This window comes from Myotis daubentonii, chromosome 19 (assembly GCF_963259705.1).
Source record: "Myotis daubentonii chromosome 19, mMyoDau2.1, whole genome shotgun sequence".
In the NCBI taxonomy this organism is placed as follows: domain Eukaryota; kingdom Metazoa; phylum Chordata; class Mammalia; order Chiroptera; family Vespertilionidae; genus Myotis; species Myotis daubentonii.
The window spans coordinates 24,872,489-24,900,172 of NC_081858.1; the positions used below are offsets into that span (position 1 = coordinate 24,872,489).

Consider the following 27,684-nt stretch of genomic DNA (forward strand, 5'->3'; position numbering starts at 1 on the left):
TCAAGCCCATTTCAATTACCTGCTGCTGATAACATCAGATTACAATTAGCATCTACAAATGAACCAAGTGCCAACTGCCAAGCTGAAACATAAGCTAATTTACTGCTAGACTCTGCCTGCTGGAGACAGAACTCTGGGGCCTGGCAGCAAGCAGCCACTTCATTATTCCAACAACAGTTTTGCAGCCTCTTCTGCAACAGCCCCAAGTGCAGCTCTGACCAGGATTTACTGCCCCGTCTGTTCCTGCTCACATGTTTACAGACGTGCTCTATCTGTAAGCAAATCGCAGCTCCTTTTAAATAGCAATGTCTAGACAAGCCGGGTAACAAATCTTGACATAAAAGAGAGAATAAATATTATTAATATTTATTAGGCACTGAGAGGTGTGGGACACAGCGCAGGATGTGCGTGTCATAACCTTAATGAGGGTCTGAATCATTTTCTGGGAGTCCTCTGGTGCCTGATCAGAAAAATCTCCTGCTTTGGTTGATGCTCTCCATTCCTCATTTCTTTCCAACGGGGAAAGCACATTCTTGTTACTTTCTTTTAGATGTCTAGAAAAATCTGTTTCAGGCTCTGGGACACATTTTTTTTTTCCCTGTATTTATATTTTCCCTTTTCATGACCCTTCCTAAGAACTGCTTTGCATGAAAGCTCGGATGTGTGGTTTGGCTTCCTATATTATGGACATTATTAAACTCTGACAATCTGTATAGTCTTGTCTATGCTTCTCAGGCAGAAGAACCAACTGTTCAATCAATGAGCAGGTCTCAGAGGGGTCCTGTGGGCGGTAGTAGAAGAGAGCGTGCAGACCTAGGTTCGGGTCTTGCCTCTGCTGCTTATAAACTGCATGGATATGGAACAAATCCTATGCCCACCACATAGCTTTGTAATGAGGATAAAATGAAACAATGCAAAGCGTCTAGCTCAGTGCAAGTAACCAACAGCCAATAGGCACTATGGAAAGAGGAAAGCCTGTTCCATCCCACCGGTGCCTATGCTTCTCTGGGAATGCTGCTGCCTGATACTCAGGCATGAGCAGGGGCCGCTGCGTCAAGGTGGCCTATATAACCCTTCCGGTGGTGCTCCCTCTTGTTCCTCTTCCTGTGTAGGCTGGGGATTAGGGAGGCAAGGTAGGAGGATGGTTGGTGCAGAACAAGAAGCATCTTTGGCTTTTAGCCCTAGGCCTGGGCATCCTAGCCTGGCTCCTGCTAGAATCCACTACTCTAATGGGAACATTCCATCATGGAAGAACTGTGGACATGGAATCACAGACCTGTACGTAGCCTCCACTCTGCCTCTTACTCTATAATCTTGGGTGAATCACAAACGTTTATTTATCTCTGAGTCCTCATCAGTGAAAAGGAATAATAATAGTTTACCTCATAGGGTTCTTAGGAAAACAAACAAGTACTGTGAAACACAAAAATAATGGAATTACATTGCTATACCAAGAATTTCTATGTGAGTTCTCACAGATCCCTTGACATCTTGAGCGGTTATTTTAAACATGATTCCATTAATCATACTATGTATTTCCAAAGAAACACACCCAATTAGTGTAAATCAATTATTATATACGATTATTATAAACATTTTACCTGTAAAGCTAGCTTCTCTCCACCTAAAGAAAACCCAACATGTAAAAACTGAAATGTGAAAAACAGGTAAAAGAGAGTGACTGACGTATTATAAAACTGTTTTTTCTCTCACAAAAGAAATTTATTAAAATATTTTTTAGGACACTCAGTTTTCTATGTGTTCATAATAATGATTTAATTTATAAAGTCTATTTAGGAAGAATATAATTACGGTGAGTTATATGTATGTATCATGTAGAGAATATATAATATTGTTCCCCCTTTCCTTGGGAATTCCAAATTTTCTCATTCAGATTTGCAGAATTTAATTTTTTTAATGTAATTTTAATAAAAGTTATGTAGGTGGTATTTCTTAAATCCTAGAATTAGAACAGCTGAGATTCACCATTTCTAGTGCACTATAAATACAAGAAATGATGTTTACCCACCAGAATTGCTACCAAACTTTTACTCTAACACATGACTCCCAGGGTGGGAGGGGAGAGGGGAAATGAAACTAGCCATGCTTCTAATTGTCTCCCTTTTCACTCTACTAATTGCAGTTTATCTCTAAGTAAGATGACAGGCCATTCTGTCTGGCTCCCTAGAAAATGACAAGATTTGTGAGGCTCAGGGTGAAAGGACTTTGAAGCTGTAATCCAGTGACCTATTCTGCAGTCTAACTGAGGTTTGACTCCCAACTGCCTAAATTAGAAGCATAAAGAAGGCCACCAAACAAACAAACAAACAGAGGCCTCAGAAATATTGCCATGCAACTATAGTTGATTTGTGCATAAAAGAAAAAGATGGATATTTTCCAAGCCAAAATTTACATTAACATTTTCACAAGTAAGACATGCTTAGAAAACAGCTAGGCTATTCTTTGTTGTTCATAAGAAATCTAAAAAGTCTAAATCATTTCTACTTGTTTTATTTGAAAGCAAATGAAAGGTGGATAAAGAAATATTAGTATATGCTGACCACCAAGGCACAGAGCTTTCTTGTCATCTCTACCTTCGTTCTCTCCATTCCAGAAGCTTCTATTGTCAAATAACCTTCTTTGTGACTCCAATCTCATTGTCCCTGGCTTCTCTCATGTAAGTGACATGTCCCCACACCCTGAAGCCCTCTTCTCCCTGAGCTCCACCTGGATCCCTCCACTCTGTGCATCTGACTCAGACTCGCTGGTGGGCTTTCCTTCCCCATCTCATAAATATAATTAGGATGATGCCATCTTAATACTTGTTTCCAGTTCCATTTGTTCATATTACATGAAGAGAAATACATAAGGGCCATGTACAAAATCAAACTTATCAGGTGCTTTCCAAAACTAATTCCTCCTCCCAGCTTTCCTTTCTCTTTCCAAAGGCACCACTATTCTTCCAATCACCTGGCACAATATCTTGCTATAAGCTTTGACTCATTCAATCTAACCAATAAATATATATTGTGTACTGCTTATTATACTCAGTGATACAGAGACTACAGAGTAGAAGGTTGTTCATAGTTGTAATGATTTTAATCCAGTAATGATATCCACACAAGTATACAAATAACCCTAATTCCTGATTGAATATAAATAGAATAAAAGACATTTTTAAAGTGTTACCAGGGCTCAGACAAGGTAAGAAATTTATTTTATTATCAAGAGAGTACACTTTAGACAAGCAAAACAGGGACACAGAAGTTCTAAGTGAAGAAACAGCTTGAGGAAATATATTAAAGCAAGAAAGCATGGCCAATGTGATGAGGTCAGGGAAGATGGAGAAGCGCAGTTTGCGGAACGAGCATGTGCAGAGGAGCAGTGGAACTGAAGAATGGAAAGGATGACGGGCTTAAAGGTGAGGACTCTGACCATGATGGGGTATGCCATGTGCACCGAGGACTGCCTAGACTATAGCTCCAGGTGGGTCAGTCTTATTGATGTGCGGGATGGAGAAGACATGGGAAGGTGGGATGGTTTTGAAGAAAACCCAACTAGTGTTGTGCCCAGATTTCAAAGTTCCCAAGACCCCCAGGGAGCCAGTCAGTCCGATGCAAAAGCAAAGAGTCCTTTATTATGCAAGCCGGCCTGCGCTCCCCGTTCACCAGACCCACCGACACAGCGGAAAGTCCAGTGGCAGAGAGCGAGAGGCCTGATGGGACAGGGGGTTTTAAAGGGGGGTGGAGTGAGGGCAGGAGAGGGCACTGTGGGCCCGGCCGATTGGCCAGGCGCGAGTCGGTACAGGATGTGGTCATAGTGATGGCGTGCACTTCCCTTGATCACCATTGGTTAATTCAGAGAAATCCTGGGTGTGGCTAGCAGCGGCTTCTTCCCGTGAGGAAGCACATGGCCCCATCCCAAAATGGAGGACCCAAGGCAAGATGGAGGGCGCAGTCCTTGTCCGGCTCCTGCTGCTGCCGCTCGAACTCGCCACAAGGCAGGATGGCCCTCCCGCACAGCACCCGCAGCTGGCCCGCGGGCAGACCGGGACTCCAGCGCGTCTGGGCGGCACAGGCCCAGCAAACGGGGTGCGGCCGGTGGAGCGGCCCAGCTCTGGGGGAGCGGTATCCGCTCGGAGCAGGCCCGGCCCATGGGGCCGGCGCACTGCAGCATGGCGGCCTCCCCGAGCCAGGGCACGCGCCCCACTCCGCTGCCGCCGCTGCTGCACTGGGCCCGGTCCGGGGGTGGGGGCAGCCCGCGCTGGGCTCCCGCTGTGGGCCGGGGAGCCAATGCCCCCCACATGGGGCCCGGCGGCCGGCCCACGCAGGCCCCGGTCCCCCCGACCGGGCCCCGAGGGCTGCACGGACCCTCGGCCCCAGCGCGGGCAAGCGGGGAGCCGACCACGGGGGAAGGGAGGGAAGAGCGAGGCAGTGAGGCCTTCCGCTCCCATGACCTCCCCTGTGGTCGGTCGCCGCCAGGCCCCCACCCCTCGGCCCGCCGCCGGCCACCACGCAGCCGGTCCGGAGACTCGGACCGCTCCGGGGAGGCCAGGCCCTACGGCGGGCGCGGAGGGATCTCAGAGCCGGGCGGTCAGACTCCTCCCCCCGCACCGCCCGGAGATGCCGTGGGCCTTTCACTAGTAAGATAATACATTAGACTGGGCAATTAGGAAGAGGCAATGAAAGAAAAGAACCTTTATGAGAATATTTATTTGAAAACTGTTAGACTGAGAGTCACTAAGAAAAAAAAAGGAAGAAATCAATGATGACTTTAGATTTCTAAGTTAGGATGTATCATAAGCTGAATAATGCCCCCTTCCCCCAAATATGCTGTTGTCCTAATTTCGGGAACTGTGAGTATTACTTTACATGGCAAAAAGGATTTAGCAGGGGTGATTAAGCTAAGCATCTTGAGATTATTCAAGTGGCCCTGAGAGAATCACAACAGTCGTTATAAGAGGATGCAAGAGAAGTCAGGGCAGAAGACAAGGCAATGTGATGACAGAAGCAGAGATTGGAGTGATGCCCTCTGAAGGGGGAGGAAGAAGCCACAAGCCAGGGATACAGGTGCCATTAGAAGCCGACTCTCCCATAGAGCCTGCAGAAGAGTCAGCCCTGCGGACACCTTGGCTTGAGCTGGTGGAACTGATTTCAGACTCTTGCCCTCCAGAACTGTAAGAGAATAAATCTGTGTTGTTTTAAGCCACTAGTTTGTGGCAATTTGTTACGACGACAATAGAAAATTAATACAAATGGCCAGAGGGGTGGGGCTGTCATCAACAGAATTAGGAAATCTAGGAGAAGCAATTAATTTAGGAAAAAAATGTCATGTTTGTACTCACTTTGACAGATCAGCATGAAAATCAGATGGAGTATCCACTAGGCAGTTGGAAATGCAAAAATAATACTCAGAGGTCAGAGCTGGAGAACAAAAATTTAGAAACAATGCACATTGAAGCGGTAATTGAAAAAGATAAAGGAAGTTATATAAAGAACAGAAAAAATCAAGAAATAAAACACAGGAACAACCTATACATAGATGTGTATATTTACATATATGATTGTACTGCCATGTGTTTATGTACATAGTAAACAAGTCTGAAAAGATTCTAACCAACTCTGAGGAGTGGGAAAGGGGAAGGTAAAAATGTAAAGGAGTGGATCTCCTTTTTCTACTTTTTACACTTATGTATTATAAGAATTTTTTTTTACAAAAGTAAGTAAGTACCACTTTTGTAACTTTAAATTGTCCATTTTCAAAAAACACCAATGAAGAAGGCACAAGAAGAGCAGCCAAGAAGAAAATTAGGAGAGCATGCTTCACAGAAACTAGGAGAGGAGAGAATTTCAAGGAACAGTTCGTAAATCACGCCAATGCTGCATACTGATTAGGAAAATTTAGAATTGTCAAAAGATCGCAAAAGTCAGCATGAGGAGTTCACTGTTGATCTTTTTTCAGGGACAAAAGAAGAAAATCAAATTGCAATGGATTAAAAAAGAATAGCAGGAATTCTGGTTCCGTAATGGAGGAGGAGTTCCTTTCAATCTAATCCTCCCATAAATAATAACTATGAAGTCTGCGGGGGAAGAGGGTCACAGGCATGGAGGAGGCTGGGGGAGGAATCTGTGTAAAGGCAATGAAGCACAACCTTAAGAGTGAGCAACTATAGAGAGGCTGGAGCTGAGCATTTGGAGAAGGGAATGGCATTGGGCAAGTTTCCCATTTTTGAAATGCCAAAGAGCATCTTTTCTTTCCCAAAAGGCAAGCCCCAATTAATGTAAGGTGGTGAGCTAACATTCAGGTAGAAAAACACAGACTTGCTGGCTTGAAGAACCAGAGGAAAAAATCCCATAGAGAGTCACAGTAGGGGGCCTTAAATTCTGAATATAAATTCTACCTCATCTCTAACTCCTGAAATATATATGGGAAAGGCAGAGTCTAAGCAGCCCAGTTAAAGAAAGGTAAAAGACCCCAACAGAGATTTCAACTGCCACACACCACAGAGAAGACTGAATTTGGAGCCTGAATTCAGTCAAGTTAACTGGGAAAACAACAAAATCAATACTATTAAGAGAAATATATCAGAATCCAGAATCTCTATCAAGTATCATTCACAAGATTGGATATAATTCCATATTACTGGATGTCCTATATAATAAAAGGGTAATATGCAAATTGACACTAACAGCAGAACGACCACTCAACCAGTCACTATGAGGCGAACTGACCACCTCTTGGTCCTTTTCCCCAGCTGGCAGGCTCTGATCACCCACCCAATGGCAAATGGGGAACTGGGAGTGGGTGGCGGCAGCGGGACAGGGCTGGCAAGCGGGCGGGAATGGCTGACCTCTAGGTTCCTTCCCCCAGCCAGCAGGCTCCAATCGCTTGATAGCAAATGGGGAACCGGGGGTGGGTAGCAGCAGGGGCCGGGCCAGCTGCGGGCAGCCAGGGAAGATGGTCCTGATTGCAGGCCAGGCCTAGGGACTGTACCTGCAAGCGAATTTCATGCGCCAGGCCTCTAGTAGGATATAAAATGAAACAATAGCCCTAACTGGTGTGGCTCAGTGATTAGAGCATTGGCCTGCACACCAAAGGGATGTGGGTTTATTCCCCACCCCCCCCTCGGGATGCATTGGGGAGGCAACTGGTGGATGTGTCTCTTTCACATTGATGGTTTCTCTCTCTCTCTCTCTCTCTCTACTGCATCACTCCTCCCTGCTCCCTCCCTTCCACTCTCTCTGAAAAAAAAATGGGAAAAATATCCTCAGGTGAGGATTAAGAGCAAGGAAAAAGAAACAATAAAATGTCACTAATACTCAGTACAAAAGGCAATCAATACACAATTCTGTGAATATACTAAAAACCACTGAATTATCTACTTTAAATTGTATGGTATGTGAATTATATCTCAACCAAGCTATTACAAAACAACAACATCAACAACAGGTAATCAACATGGTCCAACTCTAAGAGAACGGACGTGGAATTAGTAGACAATGTTTTAAAAGGTTTTGTTTCCCTCTCCCCGACCCTGAATTGAAAATGGGTGAAAGCCTCTCTCCCCTTCATCATGCAGGGCAAGGAGCAGCCACCGCGGAGGGCTGTGATCTAAGGCTTATTCTTTGCTGCTATAACAGGTTTGAAAAGAACAAAATAAAGCAATAGTCACACATAAAAATAAAATAAAATAAAAGCTTTTGTAATATCTAGGCTCAGCTATGGAAAGAAAAATATATATGTAATAAACATATAAATCTTAGCAGTTAAATGGAAATTTTCATTAAAAGAACCAACTGTAAATTCTACAGATAGAAAATACAATATATATCCTACAAATATGTTCTCTGACCACAATGGAATTAAATTAGAATTTGATAACAATCAACCTCCAACATATTAATATTTAAACAATACTTCTAAATAACACAGGGGTTAAAGGTAAATCACAGATGACTTTAGAAAATATTTTGAACTTATTGAAGATAACCTAATACATCAAAAATTACTAGATGCACCTATAGCAGTGTTTAGAGGAAATTTTATATTTTTAAACACTTGTATTAGAAAGAAGAAAGATCTAGAATCAATGACCTAAGTTCAACCTTGAGAAACAAGAAAGTAGCAAGAAGGAAATGATAAAAATGAGACTGGAAATAAATGAAATGGAAAATAGACAAGCAATGAAAAATTTAAGAAAAACACAGTTTTTTTAAAAGATCAAGAAAATTGATAAATATCGAGCTAGAATGATTTAGAAAATGGTACAGGTGTAAAAAAACAACAACCCACAAACTACCAATAACAGAAATGAAAGAGGGCATATATCCTACAAGCATTAAAAGAAAAATAAGGAAATATTATAGACAACTTTATTTCAATAAATTAAATGAACTGAACCAAGTCTTTGGAAAATATAACTAATTCAAACTAATACAAAATGATAAAGAAAATCTAAATAGTCCAAGCTGCATAGCCATTTAAGGTTCTAAGCCAGCCGTGGGCAAACTACGGCCCGCGGGCCGGATCCGGCCTGTTTGAAATGAATAAAACTAAAAAAAAAAAAAAGACCGTACCCTTTTATGTAATGATGTTTACTTTGAATTTATATTAGTTCACACAAACACTCCATCCATGCTTTTGTTCTGGCCCTCCGGTCCAGTTTAAGAACCCATTTCGGCCCTCGAGTCAAAAAGTTTGCCCCTCCTGTTCTAAGCCCTCCAATTTATCCTATGTGCCACTGCTTGACTTGTCTTCCTTAAATATCTAGTCTATCTTCTTAGGCCTACATTTCCAAACCATCAGGAATTCCTGTTCAGTAGCATATCCCTTGTGTAGTTTTCATAGTAATCTTTTACCACCCTAGCACATTTCTGAAGTCTAATCATGCCACCATCCCTCAGATATGCCAACCTACTTTCTTATAACTTCTCCCACATAATCCTTACTATCAATGTCATCCCATTCTTGGCCAAATCTCACCTATTCTTTGAGGTCTAATCTTCTCCAAGAAGCTTTCTAGGTTAGTCCAAGCCCTCAGGGTCTCCCTTCTAGGAATGGTATGGCAATGCAACATTAACACAGTCTTGCAGGGAGGCCACTGTTGTCCTATGTATTAGTCTTATTTCCCCAACTAAATTATAAGCTTTTTTAAAAAACTTCTCTATCCCTTAAGGCAACTACTATATTCCAGGATTTAGCACATGATTCAATAAATGATTGATTCAATAATACTTGATCCATTGAACGAATATATAATGCCAAGAGCTTATTTCTGTAGTTCTTACAGACTCTCTCGACTCTCATTCTGATCTCAATATCATCGTCAGAGTCATCTCCAGGGGACTTCCAGACTTTTTCTAACAACCATATTCACGAAACATATGGTTACAATAATCAGAGGTGGGGGGAGGGAGGAGTAGTGCTTAAATTACATAGAGATGAGGTGCCTTGGTTTTGGAGGTCACATAAGAGGCTGATTTTTACATTCTGCTGCTACTAATATCTGATAAGCATACACTAATATCAATAAGGTCACTTTTTCCTTGTCCTCTCCCCTTCCTGAGTCCCTGTGGACAGAACAAATCCGGGCATAAGGCTGAGTTCAGCTTATACTTCCAAACACATCTGTTCCTTCCATTCATTATGAACCCATACCTAGATATAGAGACAAGATAACAGTATCTTCTAAAAAGTAGCCAGTTACCAATATTTAGTGTCTCTTACTATATAAATCCACCCAAATATATAAATCTTAACTATAACCAAGTACTATCAAAATAATGACTGCAAATCTATCTTATTTCAATAGATCTTTCAAAAAATAATTTTGCATTTATACTAAACTATCAATATCATTTGTGAATACACATACTATTGAGGAAAAATACACTTTCTGTGGGGTTAAAGTCACCAAGTAAAGAAACCCCTTTGAATAAAAACATCTCAAATTCTCTTTCATTGATGGCTTCCTAGCAGCTTCTCTTTCATTTAAACCAAATATAGCTTTATATCCTCATTTCATTCCCCTTCTCTCTAATTAGATAAATCTGGTCATTCTTCTCTCTAGACAGATTAAAAGGTTGGGGTGTTTTGTTTTTCCAGTATTTCAGAGTTCTAATCCTTAGAGCACTGTGATGACAGGAAGGATCATGTGATTTAGAGCAGACAGGCTCCAAGGAAATATAACTGAAGGAAATATACAACACACACATTGAAGAGATTCTTTAGAATAAAACACAAAGATAGTGGGCTACTCCCGCTATTTCCAGCCCATGGAATCGACCTGGCTCTTGCAAGCCATTCTGTCCTTACCCAGGTTAGAGGATGCGCGTCCTTCTGCAGCCCGGTCCTTGAGGTCCTCAGCAATGCCCAGCTGCTGCTCATGGTACTGTTTAGCTCTCTCCAAATCCTGCATGCACCGGGCAGCATGGCCCAGGCCAGCGTAGGCCCGCATCTCGATGGCCTTCTCCATCAACTCCTGGGCCAGCTCCAGCACATAGTTGTGGTAAGACATGGCCTTGTCAAAGTTCCTCCTGTAGTGATAGGCACTGCCCAGGTTGCTGTAGGCCCGGGCCTCTTCTCGTTTGTTGCCCAGGTCCTTGGCTATCTTCAGATGCTGCTCATGACACTGCACGGCATTCTCAAAGTCACCCATGGCAATATACACAGCTCCCATGTTGCCGAGTTCTCGGGCTTCAGAAAGCTCATCTTTGGATTGCTTGGCAAGGAGAACACACTGTTTGTGACTGGCCAGTGCGTTGGGGTAGTCTCCAATGGCCGTGTACACGTGGCCCAGGCTGCTCAGGGCTGATGAAGCTGCCTGGAGAAAAAGCATAAAGCAGAGAAATGAAAGCACATCGGAAAATGGCTTTGGTCTGCTTCAGCAGATAAAATGCTACAGAGATTGCCTGTAGCCACCCAATCCAAGCCCTGATCTCTATTAGTGGCTCACAGACCTATGCAGAACTAAGAAGAGCCCATCCAAACAGCAAGCTCCTAATAAAAGACAACGGTAATTTAATCAGTAACTCTCAATACCTAATCTCACAGAAGCAGGTTGTACTGCACATAACCTTCATCTTAAAGACTATTGATATTTCTAGTATTATGATATTATAGCTATGTTAATAGCTATTAACCTCTGTAGTCTAAGGAAATGTTGAAGAAGACCAAAATTAGTTCCAGTATAGCATAGAAATTCGTAGGAGAAATCCATGCTTGGCTCTTTGCACTCCCAGGCATTTATCTAGCCTTCTCCCAAAAGCAAATGGACACCTTAATGGTAAGGGATATATTTAGAATGACTGGTAATTTTGCGACTTAAGACCCACTGGAGGGTCTGTTCTCTTATCTTTGTTCCTTTAATGTGACTTCATCCGTGCTGGTTACTGCGGAAGGCTTAGGTTTAGATGAGCCCCAAAGGAAAGCAATGGGTAGGTTGCAAACTATACCTCTGAATGGCGAGGACTCCACTGAGCCTCTCCATCCCTTTTCAGGCCCACAGTGGTTCTTCCAGCTTTGCTTTGTTTTTGCCTAGAACAGTGGTTCTCAACCTTCTGGCCCTTTCAATACAGTTCCTCATGTTGTGACCCAACCATAAAATTATTTTCGTTGCTATTTCATAACTGTCATGTTGCTACTGTTATGAATCGTAATGTAAATATCTGATATGTAGGATGGTCTTAGGCGACCCCTGTGAAAGGGTCGTTCAACCACCAAAGGAGTCGCGATGCCTAGAAGCTCTTCTGACCCCAGCCTTTGTGCAAAAAAATGCTATCTTCCTAGTCCCCTCACCGTGTTTGCTGCTCATGCTTTTCTTGTCTAAAGAAAAGTACACGAGCGCTTTTTCTGTGAAAAGTTTTAATGAAAATAATTCTCTATCAGTAGAGTGCACCAAATGGAAACAACAAAAATAATAACAGGTTTTAGAATCTTACCAAGTACATATAGTCTTAGATTCTTTTTGTTTATTTGTTTGTTTGGTTAATCTTACCTGAGGATATTTTTCCATTGATTTTTAGAGAGAGTGGAAGAGAGAGGGAAAGACAAAGAGAAACATCGATGTGCATTGACTGGTTGCCTCCTACACTCACCCGGACCAGGGTCAGCGCCAGGGAGCTGCCTGCAACCAAGGTACGTGCCCTTGACCAGAATTGAACCCAGGACCCTTTGGTCCACAGGCCAACACTCTATGATAGCACTGAGCCAAACTGGCTAGGGCTTAGATTCTTGTCTTTAGTTTCTAAAGGGGAGTTACCCTGGACTTTCTCTGCCCTTCTCAGCCCCCTTCCTTCATATTGCTCCCTCTTCCTAACATGCACATGTGATTCTGGCAGAACAAAGGATGCCCTGTCACAAGTAGGCAAGTGGTCTTCACAAGGGCCTCCAGGCGGGGGAAAAAGAGCAAAAGATGCTGTGCCACCTTGAGTAAGGGTATTCCTTTCTGAGATGTACTCTATGTCTGTACACTTCAGAGCACTTTTGTTAATAGTTTATACATGAGTGAATTGCTACCCTATTTTTTTGCCCGTGAAATAGTTCTTGATCAAAATAACAGAGGCACTGGTCATCTTTATAATGCTTGCAAATTATAAAGGAACTGTACTGGCCTCAGGTCCCTTCTACGGGCCTTCTACTTCATGTCAGAGCATCGCGCGGGGGCCTTCTGCTGCTCACAACTCCTCTCCCCTCCCTGATCCCGCCCCTTCCTCCTCAACTGCAAACCAGGGACTCAACCTGTTTCCTCTGCTTCTCTAGTTGGCCCTCCCTACCTCACTATCTGGGTCCTTCTCTACACAAGCATGGCTAGGGAGCAGGACGCAGTCCACAAACCCTCCCCCACAAATCTGTGTTGCCCTCAAAGTAAAACACGTGGATCTGTGACTCTGGAGCGAAGGTAACCTAGAATCAGACACACGGTTCAAAACTGCACTGCCCTTGCCCTACCAGGTTTGGCTCAGTGGATAGAGAATGGCCTGTGGACTAAAGAGTCCTGGGTTTGATTCTGGTCAACGGCACATGCCCAGGTTGCGGGCTCAATCCCTGGTAGGGGGCATGCAGGAGACAGCTGATCCATGATTATCTTTCATCATTGACGTTTCTCTCTCTCTTCCTCTCCCTCTCTACAATCAATAAAAATATATTTAAGAACAAAAAAATGGCATTGCCCTTTACAGGCTCTGGGGACCTTTAGAAATTTAACTTCTCTGAGCTTCAGTTTTCTAGACGACATTTCTAGGCCCAAGCCAGGACCTGAGTGTTTTGAAACTCAGCCATGAGCCTCTGTCAAATGTGCAAACCATAAATAATTCATGTGGTAATTCCAAACAGTAGAACTGGTTGGAGGCAATGAGCCCTTGAACACTGCAGGGGATGGATTTATAAGGCTTGGGGCAGGCACAACACCCCGGGCGTCACTGTTCCTAGGAACTTCTGGTTTATGGCAACTGCAGATGACAGCCCTGGGATTTTCAGCTTCTGAGTCTTCATTTCTCTAAATGCCAGGGAGACACAGGAGCTCATTTGCTGAAGCTCTCCGAACATAAGGAAAGGGCGTATTGGGGCATTTCCCCTCTGGGATGTGGGGAACAGAGGGAGGACTACTGCATCAGCTCTCCCCTGGCTCCCTCCAGTTACCAGGCAGTGCTGGGAAGCTGGGATGCCTCATGGTGGTGTCCTGGAAACCAACATCTCTAGAAAGGATGATATAATTTATGAAGCACATCACAGCCTCTAAAATTCGAGAGGCAGGGTGCTGTTGTGTAAGAATGGAACACATAGACAGACAACAGTATGGTGATTACCAGAGGGGAAGGGGGATGGGGCAGCTAGAATCGAGTAAAGGCCAGGATAAGTGGTGATGGAAGGAGACTTGACTTGGGTGGTGAACAGACAATACAATATACAGATGATGTGTTATAGAATTGTAAACCTGAAACCTACATAATTTTATTAACCAATGTCACGCCAATAAATTCAATAAGTAAGTAAATAAACATTTTTTTTTTTAAAGAATGGAACCGGATTTAGAGTCAGAGGCCCTGGCTCCTAACCCTGTTAAGTCATCTTACTTCTTACTTTTTATGTGAATGGTGTGGAGAACGATAGAGCTAGGATGGGACCAGATGAAGCAGTGCATGTGAATGCCCAGAGTAAAGTGCAAAGTTCTCTGTGAATGCCTCACTGAGGTGTGGATGGATGTTCTGTGACTGCAAGCTGGCGGGGCTGAGCTCTGTTACCAAGCAGGAGCTGGTAATGGCAACTGAAACCATCAGTCATTATGACCAAACATCTATATTCCTATCAGTTGCCACAGGAAATAAAGTCCAGTGTTTTACAGCCCCTGAGCAAATAACCCATGATGATATTTATCAGCTAAGTGATTACAAATTAATCACTTGTCTTTGTTCCTGTTCTTGTAGAATAAGCTTAGATCTGAAACATGGTTTCAGGCTGTTAACGAGAATCTGAAGACCCACATCTACGGGGAATCAGAGGCCCCACCTCAAGCAGATGCTGCATTTGCCACTAAGGTTCACGCTGCCTCTGTATATTAATCTCTTTGAGATTTTTGTGCCTGAATAGCAGCAGCTGCTTCCCACAGTGGAAACATTTTGGAACATCTGTATTTGAATACTAAAACGCACACAAACAGTTATGCTAACAAACTCTCTGGTTGGAATAAGACAATACTTTTCTCTTTACAAGATATAAATGACCCATATTCTTGCCAAAGCATGATTCCCAGCTGTAGCCTTAGCACACAGGAGCCATCGCCCCTTGCTCTGTGACCCGTAGAGCTGCAGAAGAACTACATCTGACAAGTCAGTTTCATGGGACATGGAGCTAAAGAAAAAACAATTGCCTTTAAGGGATTTTAGTTTGAGGCATAAAATAGAAGCATTTAAACTACCCAAACTACAACCACATTGATGACACTATCATTAAACATTATTTTGAAGACTGAAACATGTTTTCCTTTACAACTAGCATGATTCCCCTGTATTTTATTTCATAAGAGTTATATTTTGTGGAAGAATTAAATATACATACAGGGAATGTTTAATATAACTGCTGACTGACTAATTGTATGTAGTTTTATAAAGGGGGAAATGAACCTGCAGTTACTACCAGAAACATGGTATTTCTTCTTTACTGTCCAAATCCACATGCACCTTGTATTCCCTGCCAGTTCAGTACCCAAAAATTCAAGGTCCCAGGTTAATTACCTATAACTCAAGAGACAGGAAGATATAGAATAATAGGGACAGACTCTGGAATCAGACATGGATTCAAATGACAAACCATGTGATATTGCACAAGTTTTGCAACATCTCTGAGCCTCAGTTTCCTTATCTGTAAAATGGGAATATTAAGGCCTCACAGAGCCTTGATGAGTACTAAATAAAATAGTATTTATAAACAACCTGCCAGGTTCAGTACTTGGTACACAGTGCATGCTTCACCACATTCTCTCTTCTCTTTGTTAAACATTGCTCTATCAGAACAGAAATTAAAGTGAGAATCACAGCAATGTGGGACAGAGCCCTGACTGACCTATAATGAACATATAGTGGGCACAAGAAATAAACCTTTGTTGTTTTAAGCCACTGAGATTTGGAGATTTACTGTTATTGCAGCATAATCTGGCCTAGCCTGACCAATATAATACTGAGCATAAATTAATAATTTTCGTGCTCCAATCATCATAGTAATAGTTAACACTAGTCAGTCGTTCAAATGTATTAATTGCCATGTTTCTGGGTGATTAAATTTTAGGTATTTACCAATTACCATAAGTTTCTGGATGATAACATTTTAGGCATTTTAATAGAAAAACTAAATTTGAGCAGAATTAAGTACTAAAATCAGGAACTTAGCTAATCTTTAAATACCTGTATTAACTCAGATACAAGAGTCTAACTGGTAGTAATGTACCCAAATTCCAGGCCTATCTAGGGGGAATCAACAGCCACCCAAATATTAACTTGCAGAAACATAAGATGAAATCATTTCCTGGAGGGTCTATGTACTTCCTACAGTCTTAAATGACATACACTCCCTGTTCAATGTGTATACTAGAGCCTGAAAATCTACTCTTAATAAGCATTGAGGTGATAAGGTAATTCTATAAGAAGTTAAACAATGACCTTGAGTTGCTTACTCAACAGTCACACACACACAAATAAAAATAAATTTAAAAAATAGTCACACAAAACCAAAGACAAAAATAATAAAAATATTTATCATCTATATTTTTGAGGACACTGTCCACGATATTACCCGATGTCGTCTTTAAAAGGACAAATGGAAAAATTTATTTCAGATTTCAATGCTTCTACCAAGCAACTGCTATAGTTTTATCTTAAGAAAAATGTGAATCTTATAAATGGTCAAATTTATCTTTTTAATTGGGTCACCAGGAAGCTTATGGTTTGACTCAGAACCTCCCTTTAACAGCCAGATATAATCCCGTAATATGTGCAAATTCTGCCCTGGCTTCAGCCTATGATATGAACTTAATCCTCTCATTACTCTGATTTCTTCCCTTTCACGCTTTATTTCCTGCTCCCACAAAATCTTCTTGGATTAAAATAGAGAAAAATCAACAAAACACAAACAAAATATAGTAAATATTAAGGTTCTTGGCAGGGAAAGCTTCCTGAAATTGGATCTCTAAGAATTGTGAACTCACAGCCACAAACTGAAGATGAGACTTAAATACCACACAAACAGGGAACATTTTAATTACAGGGTCTTTAGTAGTCTTAAATCATTTTCATGCTGTACATACTTAATAACTGGGCTTATTGCAATCAATCTAACCAGTGTGTGCCATTACATGAACCTAGGGGTTGAAGGACTACTCTGCAGTTGTTATTGAGAAGGTAAGAGAATATCTGTGTACACCTGAATTATGTCTACCGTTATACTATGCCATAGTTGGAACAGTTGGTTTGAATCTATTACTATGAGCTTAGAGAGTGATTAGTGATAGTCACAGCTTTTCCATGGTAACCTGTCAGCCTTTTCTAATTCTATGGGGCCGGAGGAGTTTTCATAATTATTTTTATCTAAATTATATTAGGGTTGGAAGAATAACACACTGTCAGAGAGATCTGTTAGCAATACCTTAGCGTTGCTATCACAGGTGATAAATTATTTATAATGCCCAGCATTAATACAGCAATGTTTTCCAACCAAGAATTTGTAAATGTCGTTTGCAGATGCAAATTAACAGATTAATAAGGAAACAAGCTTTCTTGTATGAGAACCTGGGATGACAGATTAGCTATTAAGAGCAATTTATAGGTCATAAGATATGAAAGTTGGCAAGAAACACTACCTCTCCTGGCTCTATAAATAGTAAAACTGCATTTAGTTTCCCAGAGGTATCCTGTTAGACATTTTAATTATACCATAAAAACTGCCAGGATTTACAATGATTTCATTTTTTAAAAAATTTGATGCTCCATGTAAACTTGATGCAATACAACAGGCATCTGTGCTATGTGCTGCAGCTGCCAAGTTGCAGCCAATGGAAGAGTGTGTGCTCCCTCCTCATGAACGACAGTGAATGGTGAGGTTGATGCTGAATGTCAGGGGACAGAAATGTTGCTCCCTAACATTTCCTCCAGGTTACTTAAGGATTCTCCTCCCTCCTCTACATCCTAACACTGCAGCCACATGCTATCTACTGAGGAAGATTTTTTACAAAGAACTTCATTCTACAAAGCTCTTTGGCCAAGAAGTGATGACCAAGTGAAAGTCCTAGAGTCTTGGTAGTCCTATCAGAGTCTAGTTGAGTTTGACTGGGGATAAATTCTCTCACTCACTTGAAATAATCAGTTAAGATTATTTTTGGAAATTTATTTCCCACTCTCAGTTTCACCTACATCTTCAGTTTTATTTGGGAGAGTGACCTAGTCTCAAATGAGTTTTTTGGCCCTGGCTGGGTTTCTCAGCTGGTTAGAGTGTTGTCCTATAGGCCAGTGATGGCTAACCTTTTGAGCTCGGCGTGTCAGCATTTTGAAAAACACTAACTTAACTCTGGTGCCGTGTCACATATAGAAATTTTTTGATATTTGCAACCATAGTAAAACAAAGATTTATATTTTTGATATTTACTTTATATATTTAAATGCCATTTAACAAAGAAAAATCAACCAAAAAAATGAGTTCACGTGTCACCTCTGACACGCGTGTCATAGGTTCGCCTTCACTGCTATATGCCAAGGTTGCAGGTTCAATCTCCCATTAGGGCACATACAAGAAGCCACCAATGAAAATATAAGCAAAATAACAAATGAGTCTCTCTCTCTCTCTCTCTCTCTCTCTCTCTCTCTCTCTCTCTCTCTCAGCAATCAATAAATAAAATGTGTAATGAGTTTTTTATGACACAAAGCACTCGGGTTTCTTATGCAATCGTTTGACCTGGGCTAGGAGACATTCCACCATAATGCTGTTTTAGTCCAATCAAAACTGTTCCATTCCACACTTGCCAGCCAACCTGAATTTTAGTGAGCTATAAAACACTGTTCTGTAGGGGGCTGGAATGTAGTCAATCACCCTTTGAAGATATTACTTACATTAATCATGAAATCTGGCATTGGCTGGGAGGGTATGAGGGAGAAAGTTGGAGAGGGAAAGGGATGGAAAACACATACGTGTGCAAGCGCATATACAAGAGGCAGAGGAGACATTTCGCAGAAGGAGAGAAGCCCCAGAGAAGGGGCTTATTTGCGGGGCCAGCAGATGACAATTTAAAAAAGAAATCTTTAAACTGGATGGAAAGGAGTCCTCAAGGAACCTGGAAAGATGTTATAAAATTAAGAAACAACTGGAACTTCTGCAACTATCCATGAAGGAATATCATTACAGGTCCTAATGCAGGCTGAGACCTTCTGAAATCCATGGCTTCTGACTGTTCAGGAATAAACTGCCCACAATCTCAGCTCTCTGCAAATTCTGGCAAACTCAACCTCTATTCCTGTTGGGTAAATTCTAAACTCGGGTTTCAGAACAAGAGACAGAGAATTTTAGAGCTGGAAGAGGCTCTATAGATCACTGAATCCACTGGTTTTCAAACTTTGCTTAAACCAAAATACAAATACACATGATTTGTGTAATAAAAGTGTAGTAATTTAGGTTTACTTAGACTAGGATGCACTTTGCTCCCCAAGTAACCTGAAGAGAATCTACGGCACCTGCGGGACTCTTTAGAACGGAGTTTGAAAACCACTTAATAATGTAACTCCTCAATGTCTTTAGATGTAGAAACTGAGGCCAAGAGATGTCAAGTACCTTGGCTGAAGGTCAACCTGCTAATGACCAGCAGAGGCAGGCCTAGAGCCCAGGTCTTCGGGCTCCCAGCTGGTATTCTCTTCACTCTGCTTTGCCAGCATTCCATCACATCTCACAGTCACCTCAAGCTCAAGCCCTCATTGCCTTACCCAAGTCTCCCTTACTCTTGTGACATCCGTGATTAATATAAGAAATAAATGTTATCACTATTTCTTCTAACAACCAGTCAAAAGCTCAGGGTTGCCCTGACCGGTTTGGCTCAGTGGATAAAGCATCGGCCTGCGGACTGAAGGGTCCCGGGTTCGATTCCGGTCAAGGGCATGTACCTTGGTTGCAGGCACATCCCCAGTAGGGGATGTGCAGGAGGCAGCTGATCAATGTTTCTCTCTCATCAATGTTTCTAAATCTCTATTCCTCTCCTTTCCTTTCTGTAAAAAATCAATAAAATATATATTTAAAAAAAAAAAAAAAAGCTCAGGGTTATCATTGACTTTTCCCTGTCTTTTGGCTCTCATATTCAGCAGGCACCCAAGGCCAGCTTTATTAGACTCCTGATTTTATAATCACACTATTTTTTATTTAATAATCTCTAATTTAATGTCAATTATTTATATACTAGATCCACTTAGAATTTATTTCTGATGGTTTTATTTTAAATAATAAATACTACCTTTTAAGTTATGTGACAATGTTTACGGATGAAGTTTGTAATATATTTTAGATATACACTGCTCTTCTCTCTAAAATCCAAGCCAGTGTTCAGTGACAAATTCAATGTAAACTTTAATCAAATGTTAGTAACTTTTCTAACAGCTACTGATTTTGCTTCCTGAATAATAATAGATTTGGCAATTCTAGAGTAATGCAGTGATTAGACAGTGATTAAATCCTGTCTCTGCTGGCTATGTCCCCTTAAGGAAGGTACTGACTCTGACTCTGTCTGTCCTTGTTTCCTTATCTATAAAGTGAGGGTAATGATATCTATCTTATAGGATGTTATGATCATACATTTAAAGAGCTTAGAAAAGTACATGGCACATAAGTATTCAATTATTGCTAGCTGTTATTATAGATGCAAAATACCAATAAAACTGAGTAAATTAAGTAATTTTAAAGTCACATATTTATATTCATTTACTCTATTTTGTAAGTTTATTTAAAATTTAAATGCATTAAATTAGTGCCTTCCTTCCCTTCTCATTATATTAATTAAAAAACCTGAAAATGTCATTTCCCGTGTGTGGCATTTGTCACTGCTCCTTTGGCACAGAAATTATTTGGGTATGCAAGCACACAGACATTTCTTTTTGGGACTACCCAAACAAAGAAGACATTATACCAAGATATAAAAAAGAAACACAACATGTTCTCTGAAGACAAACTAAATTTTTAATTACGTTTCTAAATTTTTAAAAAATATTAGCTTACGCCCTAACTGGTTTGGCTTAGTGGATAGAGCGTCAGCCTGTGGACTCAAGGGTCCCGGGTTCGATTCCAGTCAAGGGCATGTACCTTGGTTGCGGGCACATCCCCAGTAGGGAGTGTGCAGGAGGCAGCTGATCGATGTTTCTCTCTCATCGATGTTTCTAACTCTCTATCCCTCTCCCTTCCTCTCTGTAAAAAATCAATAAAATATATTTAAAAATATATATTAGCTTACTATAAAAATAGCCAGCCCGTTAAATATAGGTTACACTGATAAATAAAATTTCTAATTACAAGTATGATCAAACTCTTCATTCTGTTAGCTTTTAAATTGGTTTTTCAGTGGTGTGCTTGTTTTGGATTAAAGTAAATACAAGAAAATATACTAAAGTTTCACTGAGTATGTTCTAAAGCAAAAAGAGATGATTCATATATTTCCTATTTGACGCAATAAGAAAAGATACAGGATATGGATTCAGGAAAGAGAAAGAGCATGAGATAGGTCATACTAAGGGTTTATTGAAGCCAAGAAGTATCTTATTTATCTCTGTAACTTTAGAGTCTAGCATAATGCTTGGCACATAGTAGGTGCTCAGCAAACACTTGAAAAACTGAACTGGTATTCATGGGACTTTCAATCTGCACAGGATATAAAGGAAGAAAACTCCATCCCTCCAACATAAGAATGCCAGAAGGACTGTGTGGTACCAATACCTCCCACCTCTAGTTCTCTTCAAGCAAAATTCTGGTGCATTAAAATTTTCCTACACCTGCAGGAATGTAGGACATATAGACATAGTGCTTCTCAGTTGTCACCTTGCTGTCTGCCTGCATTGAACTCATGGTCCCTCACATCTGTCTTGTTTTTCTTTCTGCTCCTCCTCATCCAATCAGTCACATTCTTGCTAAGTCTTATGAAATATCCTCCCTTTTACCTTTGCATTGTTCACATGAGACATGAAATGATTAAAGAGGTGCCACTACTATCTTTGTTATAATACTATTTTTCCTGAGTATAATTACAATGGTAACCCAAATTAGGCTCTAGAAAAACTAATATAATTTAGATTCTTTCTGACACCATTAAAATCTTCATTAGAATATATATATATATATATATATCTTAATAAGTACATACTATTCATTGAGAGCCAGACATACCATATTTCATAAAATCAAAGTTGCCATGAATTTAAGAAGCACTTTACAATATGTGCCACAAACAAAGAGATACAAATGTTGCAATTAAACAATGAGAGTATGCTTACTTACTGATTATAAAGCCAATTTTATTTTAGAGACAATAAAATGTGGGAGGGAAAATGAGCATCATAGAATCAATGAATTATGTTATATCGGGTGCTTTCCTTACATTATCCCAAATCCCCATCAGGACCTCTGAGGTAGGAATTTTATATATATATATTTTATTGATTTTTTACAGAGAGGAAGGGAGAGGGATAGAGAGTTAGAAACAACGATGAGAAAGAAACATCGATCAGCTGCCTCCTGCACACCCCCAGCTGGGGATATGCCCGCAACCAAGGTACACGCCCTTGACTGGAATCAAACCTGGGACCCTTCAGTCCACAGGCCGATGCTCTATCCACTGAGCCAAACCGGTCAGGGCATGAGGTAGGAATTTTTATCTTCACTTTGCAGATGAGGAAACAGACAAAATTAAGCAACTGGTACAAAGTCAAATAATTACTACTAAAGGGAAAAATTAGGATGGAAATCAGGACCTACCTAACTGCAAATCAGAGTATTTCCACCAAACTGTATTACCTCCTCCGGAAATCCCTGACAGAAAGTGAAGACGGCCAAGGGCCTGGCTCTGGAAAGGACTGGTTGTTATTACTGTTTACAATTCGGTGCTCAGAATAGCTTAGCAGGCGGGTGTTTCTAATTTGCAATATTTTTTTAATAGCTATTGTCAAACTGTATCACAAACTGAATACAAACTCAGAACGTTATTAAGACTGAGGAAGAAAAGACATACAACAATTCTACTACACTGTTATTTTTTGATCACCTTACAATTTTTTACTGTTCATCCCCACCCCGGACATCAAAACTACCTTTGGAATTCTCCAAGTTAGCCGACGTACATATGAGTCTAAAAAGAAATGTATTTTATTTTATCAATATTATCCTCAGGATTATATATAAATTCTGAGATATGAAATGAAAAGTTTAGGGACTATGTCAAGTCTAGGACTGGTTACTGTGTCTGGATTGTCTAAAAAATCCCAGGAGGCTGCTCCCAAATGTCTACCATTACAGACATTCAGAAGATGGGTTATGATTCAGGTTTACGATTATTCCATTTAGGGATAGAGATAGTTTTCAACAGTGGTATTGGTCTGTGAGCTCAGGCAGGACCATTTAAAAGTGCTTTAGGAATGTATGTGTCCTAGGAGCTCAACAGGAAGAAAGAATTAGCCCAGCTCCTAGAAAGGCAGGGTCCATGTCCAGAAGGTTCCATTCAAGGCATTATGGTATTACATAGTGACTGCTGGAAATCATGTAGCTTTTTAGAAACCTCAGAAGCTTTTTTCTGAAAAAAATCTGGGATTAGGAGCGGATTGGTTTACTTTGCTTCTAGTAAACGGTGAAAGGGAGGTGATGATTCTGTCACTGTTCAAGTGAAAAAGCAGTGAAAGGGCGAAGGTGAAGTGATGAGTGATGATGCTTCTGATGAGGCCCCTTCCAGATGGGGGTGGGATACAGCCTTTTCCAGCTCTGGCTTCTTCCCAACAAAGTAGCAGCACATTTTCCCCATAATAAAGCACATGTTGTATCATATCTGATTACTCCGAAAGCTTATTTTACCTAATTTTATAGTTCAGACGAGGAGCGAGGGAGGAAATGAAGGAGGAAACAGGAAGATAAAGTTTTGCCTCCCAGGTTCTAAGATTACTCTACTGGTAGTGAATTCACTCTGTACTTGCTTATGTGCCTGGAATCTAAGAAAAATAGGTATAAATCCTGAATAGAGGGAGTTATTAAGTGAGGGTGAGGGTTAAGAGGTTTTCCGTAATTGTGAAAGTGTGACTACTTTAATTGGAAAGAAACACAGAAACTTAATTTACATCCAATGACTTGTCGAAGAGACAGAACTCTGATTTTTTAAATCTAATTTCTGTATAAGAACATGAAACTTGCTGAACCAGTGATAGCAGGCAGCGGCCACTGTCCACGACCTCACTCGGATCCAGTCAGGGGTCTGCCAGGCTCTTACAGCAGAATCCAGATGTGCCCACGTGAGTTACATTTCCCCTGGGATGCTTCTCCCAACATCTTCTCTCTAACAAGATAGATGGTGGTCCTCACCCTTCTCCTGGGTGCCATCAGAGGTGAAACCAGAGTAGTGCATTAAACATGTGTTGGGTACTTGAGAGCAACGTGGTGATTAAGTCAGCTGGGGACTTTAAGGATGTGCTTCAGGGGTTAGTAATAAGAGTCTGGGAGCTATATTCATCATTGGATACTTAATAAAATCCTCTGCAAACAATGCCCACTGGGAATTCTAAGTAACTGGAGCATACTGTGAACATCAGCTGCATTCGAAGGAGCCAGGCCTCGCCACGATGGTAGAATCTAGAGTGGCATTGCAGGCACTTGCTTCCAGAAACATTAAGAAAATAAATGTTTTGCAGAGCTAACAACGAAGAGCTAACATTTATTTATTCACTTGTTCACTCCACAAACACTGAAGTGCCTGCTATGTCCTAGGCCCTGGGAATGTAAAGGTACATGAGACAAAGCATCTGCTGCAGTCACTCACAGCTTAGGGGACAGAATGGAACAAGTAAGGGCCGCAGACTGGGTGCCTGGGACAAGTCGAAACACCCAAGATTCTCAGCTTCTGTCAGAAACCGTGAAAGGAATTTTTTTTAAGCAATAAGCCCATAGAAACAAAAAGATTGAGAAAGATACCAGCAGATGAGAGAGAACCACAAAACTTTAGAAGATGGAAAGCAGATGGATGAGTGGGAACTGATTTAGTAGGACAGGGAAAACGGAAACCAAACTGCCTGCGCGGAGGGGCGCCAAGGCCAGCTGCAGACGCTGGAAGGAGCAGGGATTGAGGCACTGAGGCTTCTGAAGTTCAGGGGACGAGGTGCAGGGCTGAAGCAGGGGATGGGATATAAACTTATATAAGAAGCAATTAGAACCTAGATCTGCCCCCTCAGTCTGGCAAAAGATGGAAGCCTGCTTTCTGCAGATGTTTAGAGATGAAGATAGAAATGAAATGCTACACTATAAACGGGATCAGGGAAAATCTGCATTTTGAATGGTGAGATTCTCCTCACCAAGCACCCCTCTCCACATTACAAGCCTCTTTGCTCTCATCAGTCTCTGCTATGCGGCAGCTACATATGGCAGCAGACAGGAAGTTTCTGTAAAAATTGGTCCAAAGAAAAGATGTGCATAAACTAGCATGAAGTGATTCCCCAAATAAAAAAGTAAATAAGACCTCAGTGTATTTCAAGCTACAATGAAGTCTATCTGTGCCCAAGACCCACCCAACCAGACAGAGGCTCTAATCCAGCGGTTCTCAACCTGTGGGTCGTGACTCTTTGGCGGTGGAACAACCCTTTCACAGGGGTCGCCTAAGACCATCCTGCATATCAGATATTTACATTACGATCCGTAACAGTAGCAACATGACAGTTATGAAGTAGCAACGAAAATAATTTTATGGTTGAGTCACAACATGAGGACCTGTATTTAAAGAGCCAGAAGGTTGAGAACCACTGCTCTAATCCATTTTCAGTGCCTCGTTCCTAATATAAGCAGTCAGCCAACGATGAGCAGACATTTGCTGAAACCTCTAACTTGAAAGACAGTGACCAAAATAAACAACAAAAAAGGAATTTAAGAGGGAACAGATACAATGAAGGATGGAGAAAAAAACTTTCAAAAAAAGACAGTCTTCAGGGACATAAAATATCATACTGCAGCCATGAACCTTCTGTGCGCCACACAAAAGGGGCATTTAGAAAATATAAGAGAAATCTTCAAAATGTTTAATGACAGCAAAAGAAAAAAATAACACATGTAGAACAAATTGAAGAATATTACTTCATAGGAAGTAGGATTATTTTTAAAAAGAGGAAAAACAACACATAATATAATTAGGGGATCAATCCAAGAAGCTTAACATCTGACTAACAAACGTTATAGTTGTAGAGAACGAAAAAAATAGAAAGGAATAAATTATCAAAAAAAATTTTTTAATAAAATTTCTCAGGAATTAAACACATGAGAGTCTACCAGTGGTTCTCAACCTTCCTAATGCCACGACCCTTTAATACAGTTCCTCATGTTGTGGTGACCCCCAACCATAAAATTATTTTCGTTGCTACTTCTTAACTATAATGTTGCTACTGTTATAAAACGTAATGTAAATATCGGATATGCAGGATGTATTTTCAGGGGTCACGACCCACAGGTTGAGAACCACTGGCTAGACAATGAAGAAGAAGAAAAAGATCCACTCTGAAATTTCAAGAAAACAGGTATACAAAAAAGGGAGAAATATTCTAGAGAGAAAACTCTGCTAATATACAAGTAATTAGGAATCAGAGTAGCATTTGACTTCTAAATAGCATTGAAAGCTGTAAGACAATGGGTCCAATACTGTCAAATATTCTGGGAGAACAGCATTCCAGTCTAGAACTCCATTTCTAGCCAAACTATCTATCAAGATTAAAGGTAGAACTAAAGAATTCTGAGATATGCAAAGTTTTTTCTCAGGGAACTAATCAGGGTGTGCTCCAGCAACACTTAGGTGTAAACCAAATAAGAAGATACAATGCAGGAAACAGAAGCTACAAGACAGGAAGAGGTAAAGGGATTCTCAGGATCACAGGGGAGGGAAGCGTCAGAATGGCAGCTGTGCACGGTCCTATAGAACAACTAGTCACGTTTGGAGCAGGACACAAAGACTTGCAAGAAGGATTTCTCTAGGGGTGGGGTGAGGGTATAGAAGGTATAGATTACTTGGTATGTTTGGCATTCTAGGAGTTTTACAGTTCAGTTATTTATAGTAAAGTCTTATGTTAGTGACCGGCATATAGAAAAGCAAGCAAAACCACAGCAATAAGAACTAAAGTGATAATTCCAGTTTTGCAATACAGAAAGATCACTGGGGCAGTGTAAAGGATGACCTATGGCAGGGGCATATAGGAGATAGGTTAGGAGCTGAGTGACAAAGTTTATTGATGATAACCATTCTGACCATTGTAAGGTGATACTTCATTGTGGTTTTAATTTGCATTTTTATGACAATTACTGACATTGAATACCTTTTTATATGTCTATTGGTCGTTTGTGTGTCTTTGGAGAAGTATCTATTCAAGTCCTCTATTCATTTTTTAATTGGATTGTTGTGGTTTTTTGGTGTTGAGTAGTATGAGTTCTTTTCACAGGAGTGGGAAAAAGTATGTTCATAATAATAAATAACACAATAATAAATAATACAAGAATAAACTCTGTTTCACATATTCACAACTGTAAACCTACTTTTGTCCACCCCTGTACATTTTAGATATTAACCCCTTACCGGATGTACCATTGGTGAATCTGTTCTCCCATTTAGTAGGTTGTCTTTTTGTTTCATTGATTTCCTTTGCTGTGCAAAAACTTTTTAGTTTGCTGTAGCCCCATTTGTTTATTTTGTTTGTTTGTTTCCCTTGCCTGAGGTGATAGATCGTAAAAAATATTGTTAACAGAAATGTCAGAGATTTTACCACCTATGTTTTTTTATAGGAATTTTATGGTTTGGAGTCTTACATTTAATTCTTTAATCCATTTTTACTTTATTTTTGTATATGGTGTAAAGAAGGTGGTCTATTTTATTTTCCCCCCCAAGTATCTGTTCAATTTTCCCTATGCCGGACCCTATATAAGTAACAGAATTAGGAAAGTATCGTTATTCCACGT

General features: G+C 40.7%; 1 protein-coding gene across 4 annotated transcripts in view; it reads right to left on the bottom strand.

The window, feature by feature from the left end:
• The window catches only part of TTC28 (tetratricopeptide repeat domain 28), a 387,004-nt gene that overhangs the window by 119,262 nt on the left and 240,058 nt on the right, over positions 1-27,684 (bottom strand). For all 4 annotated transcript variants that reach the window (XM_059677128.1, XM_059677127.1, XM_059677126.1 and 1 more), the window contains one exon: positions 10,315-10,822. In XM_059677128.1, coding sequence (XP_059533111.1) covers positions 10,315-10,822 — 508 coding nt within the window. The remainder of the gene's footprint in view (positions 1-10,314; positions 10,823-27,684) is intronic.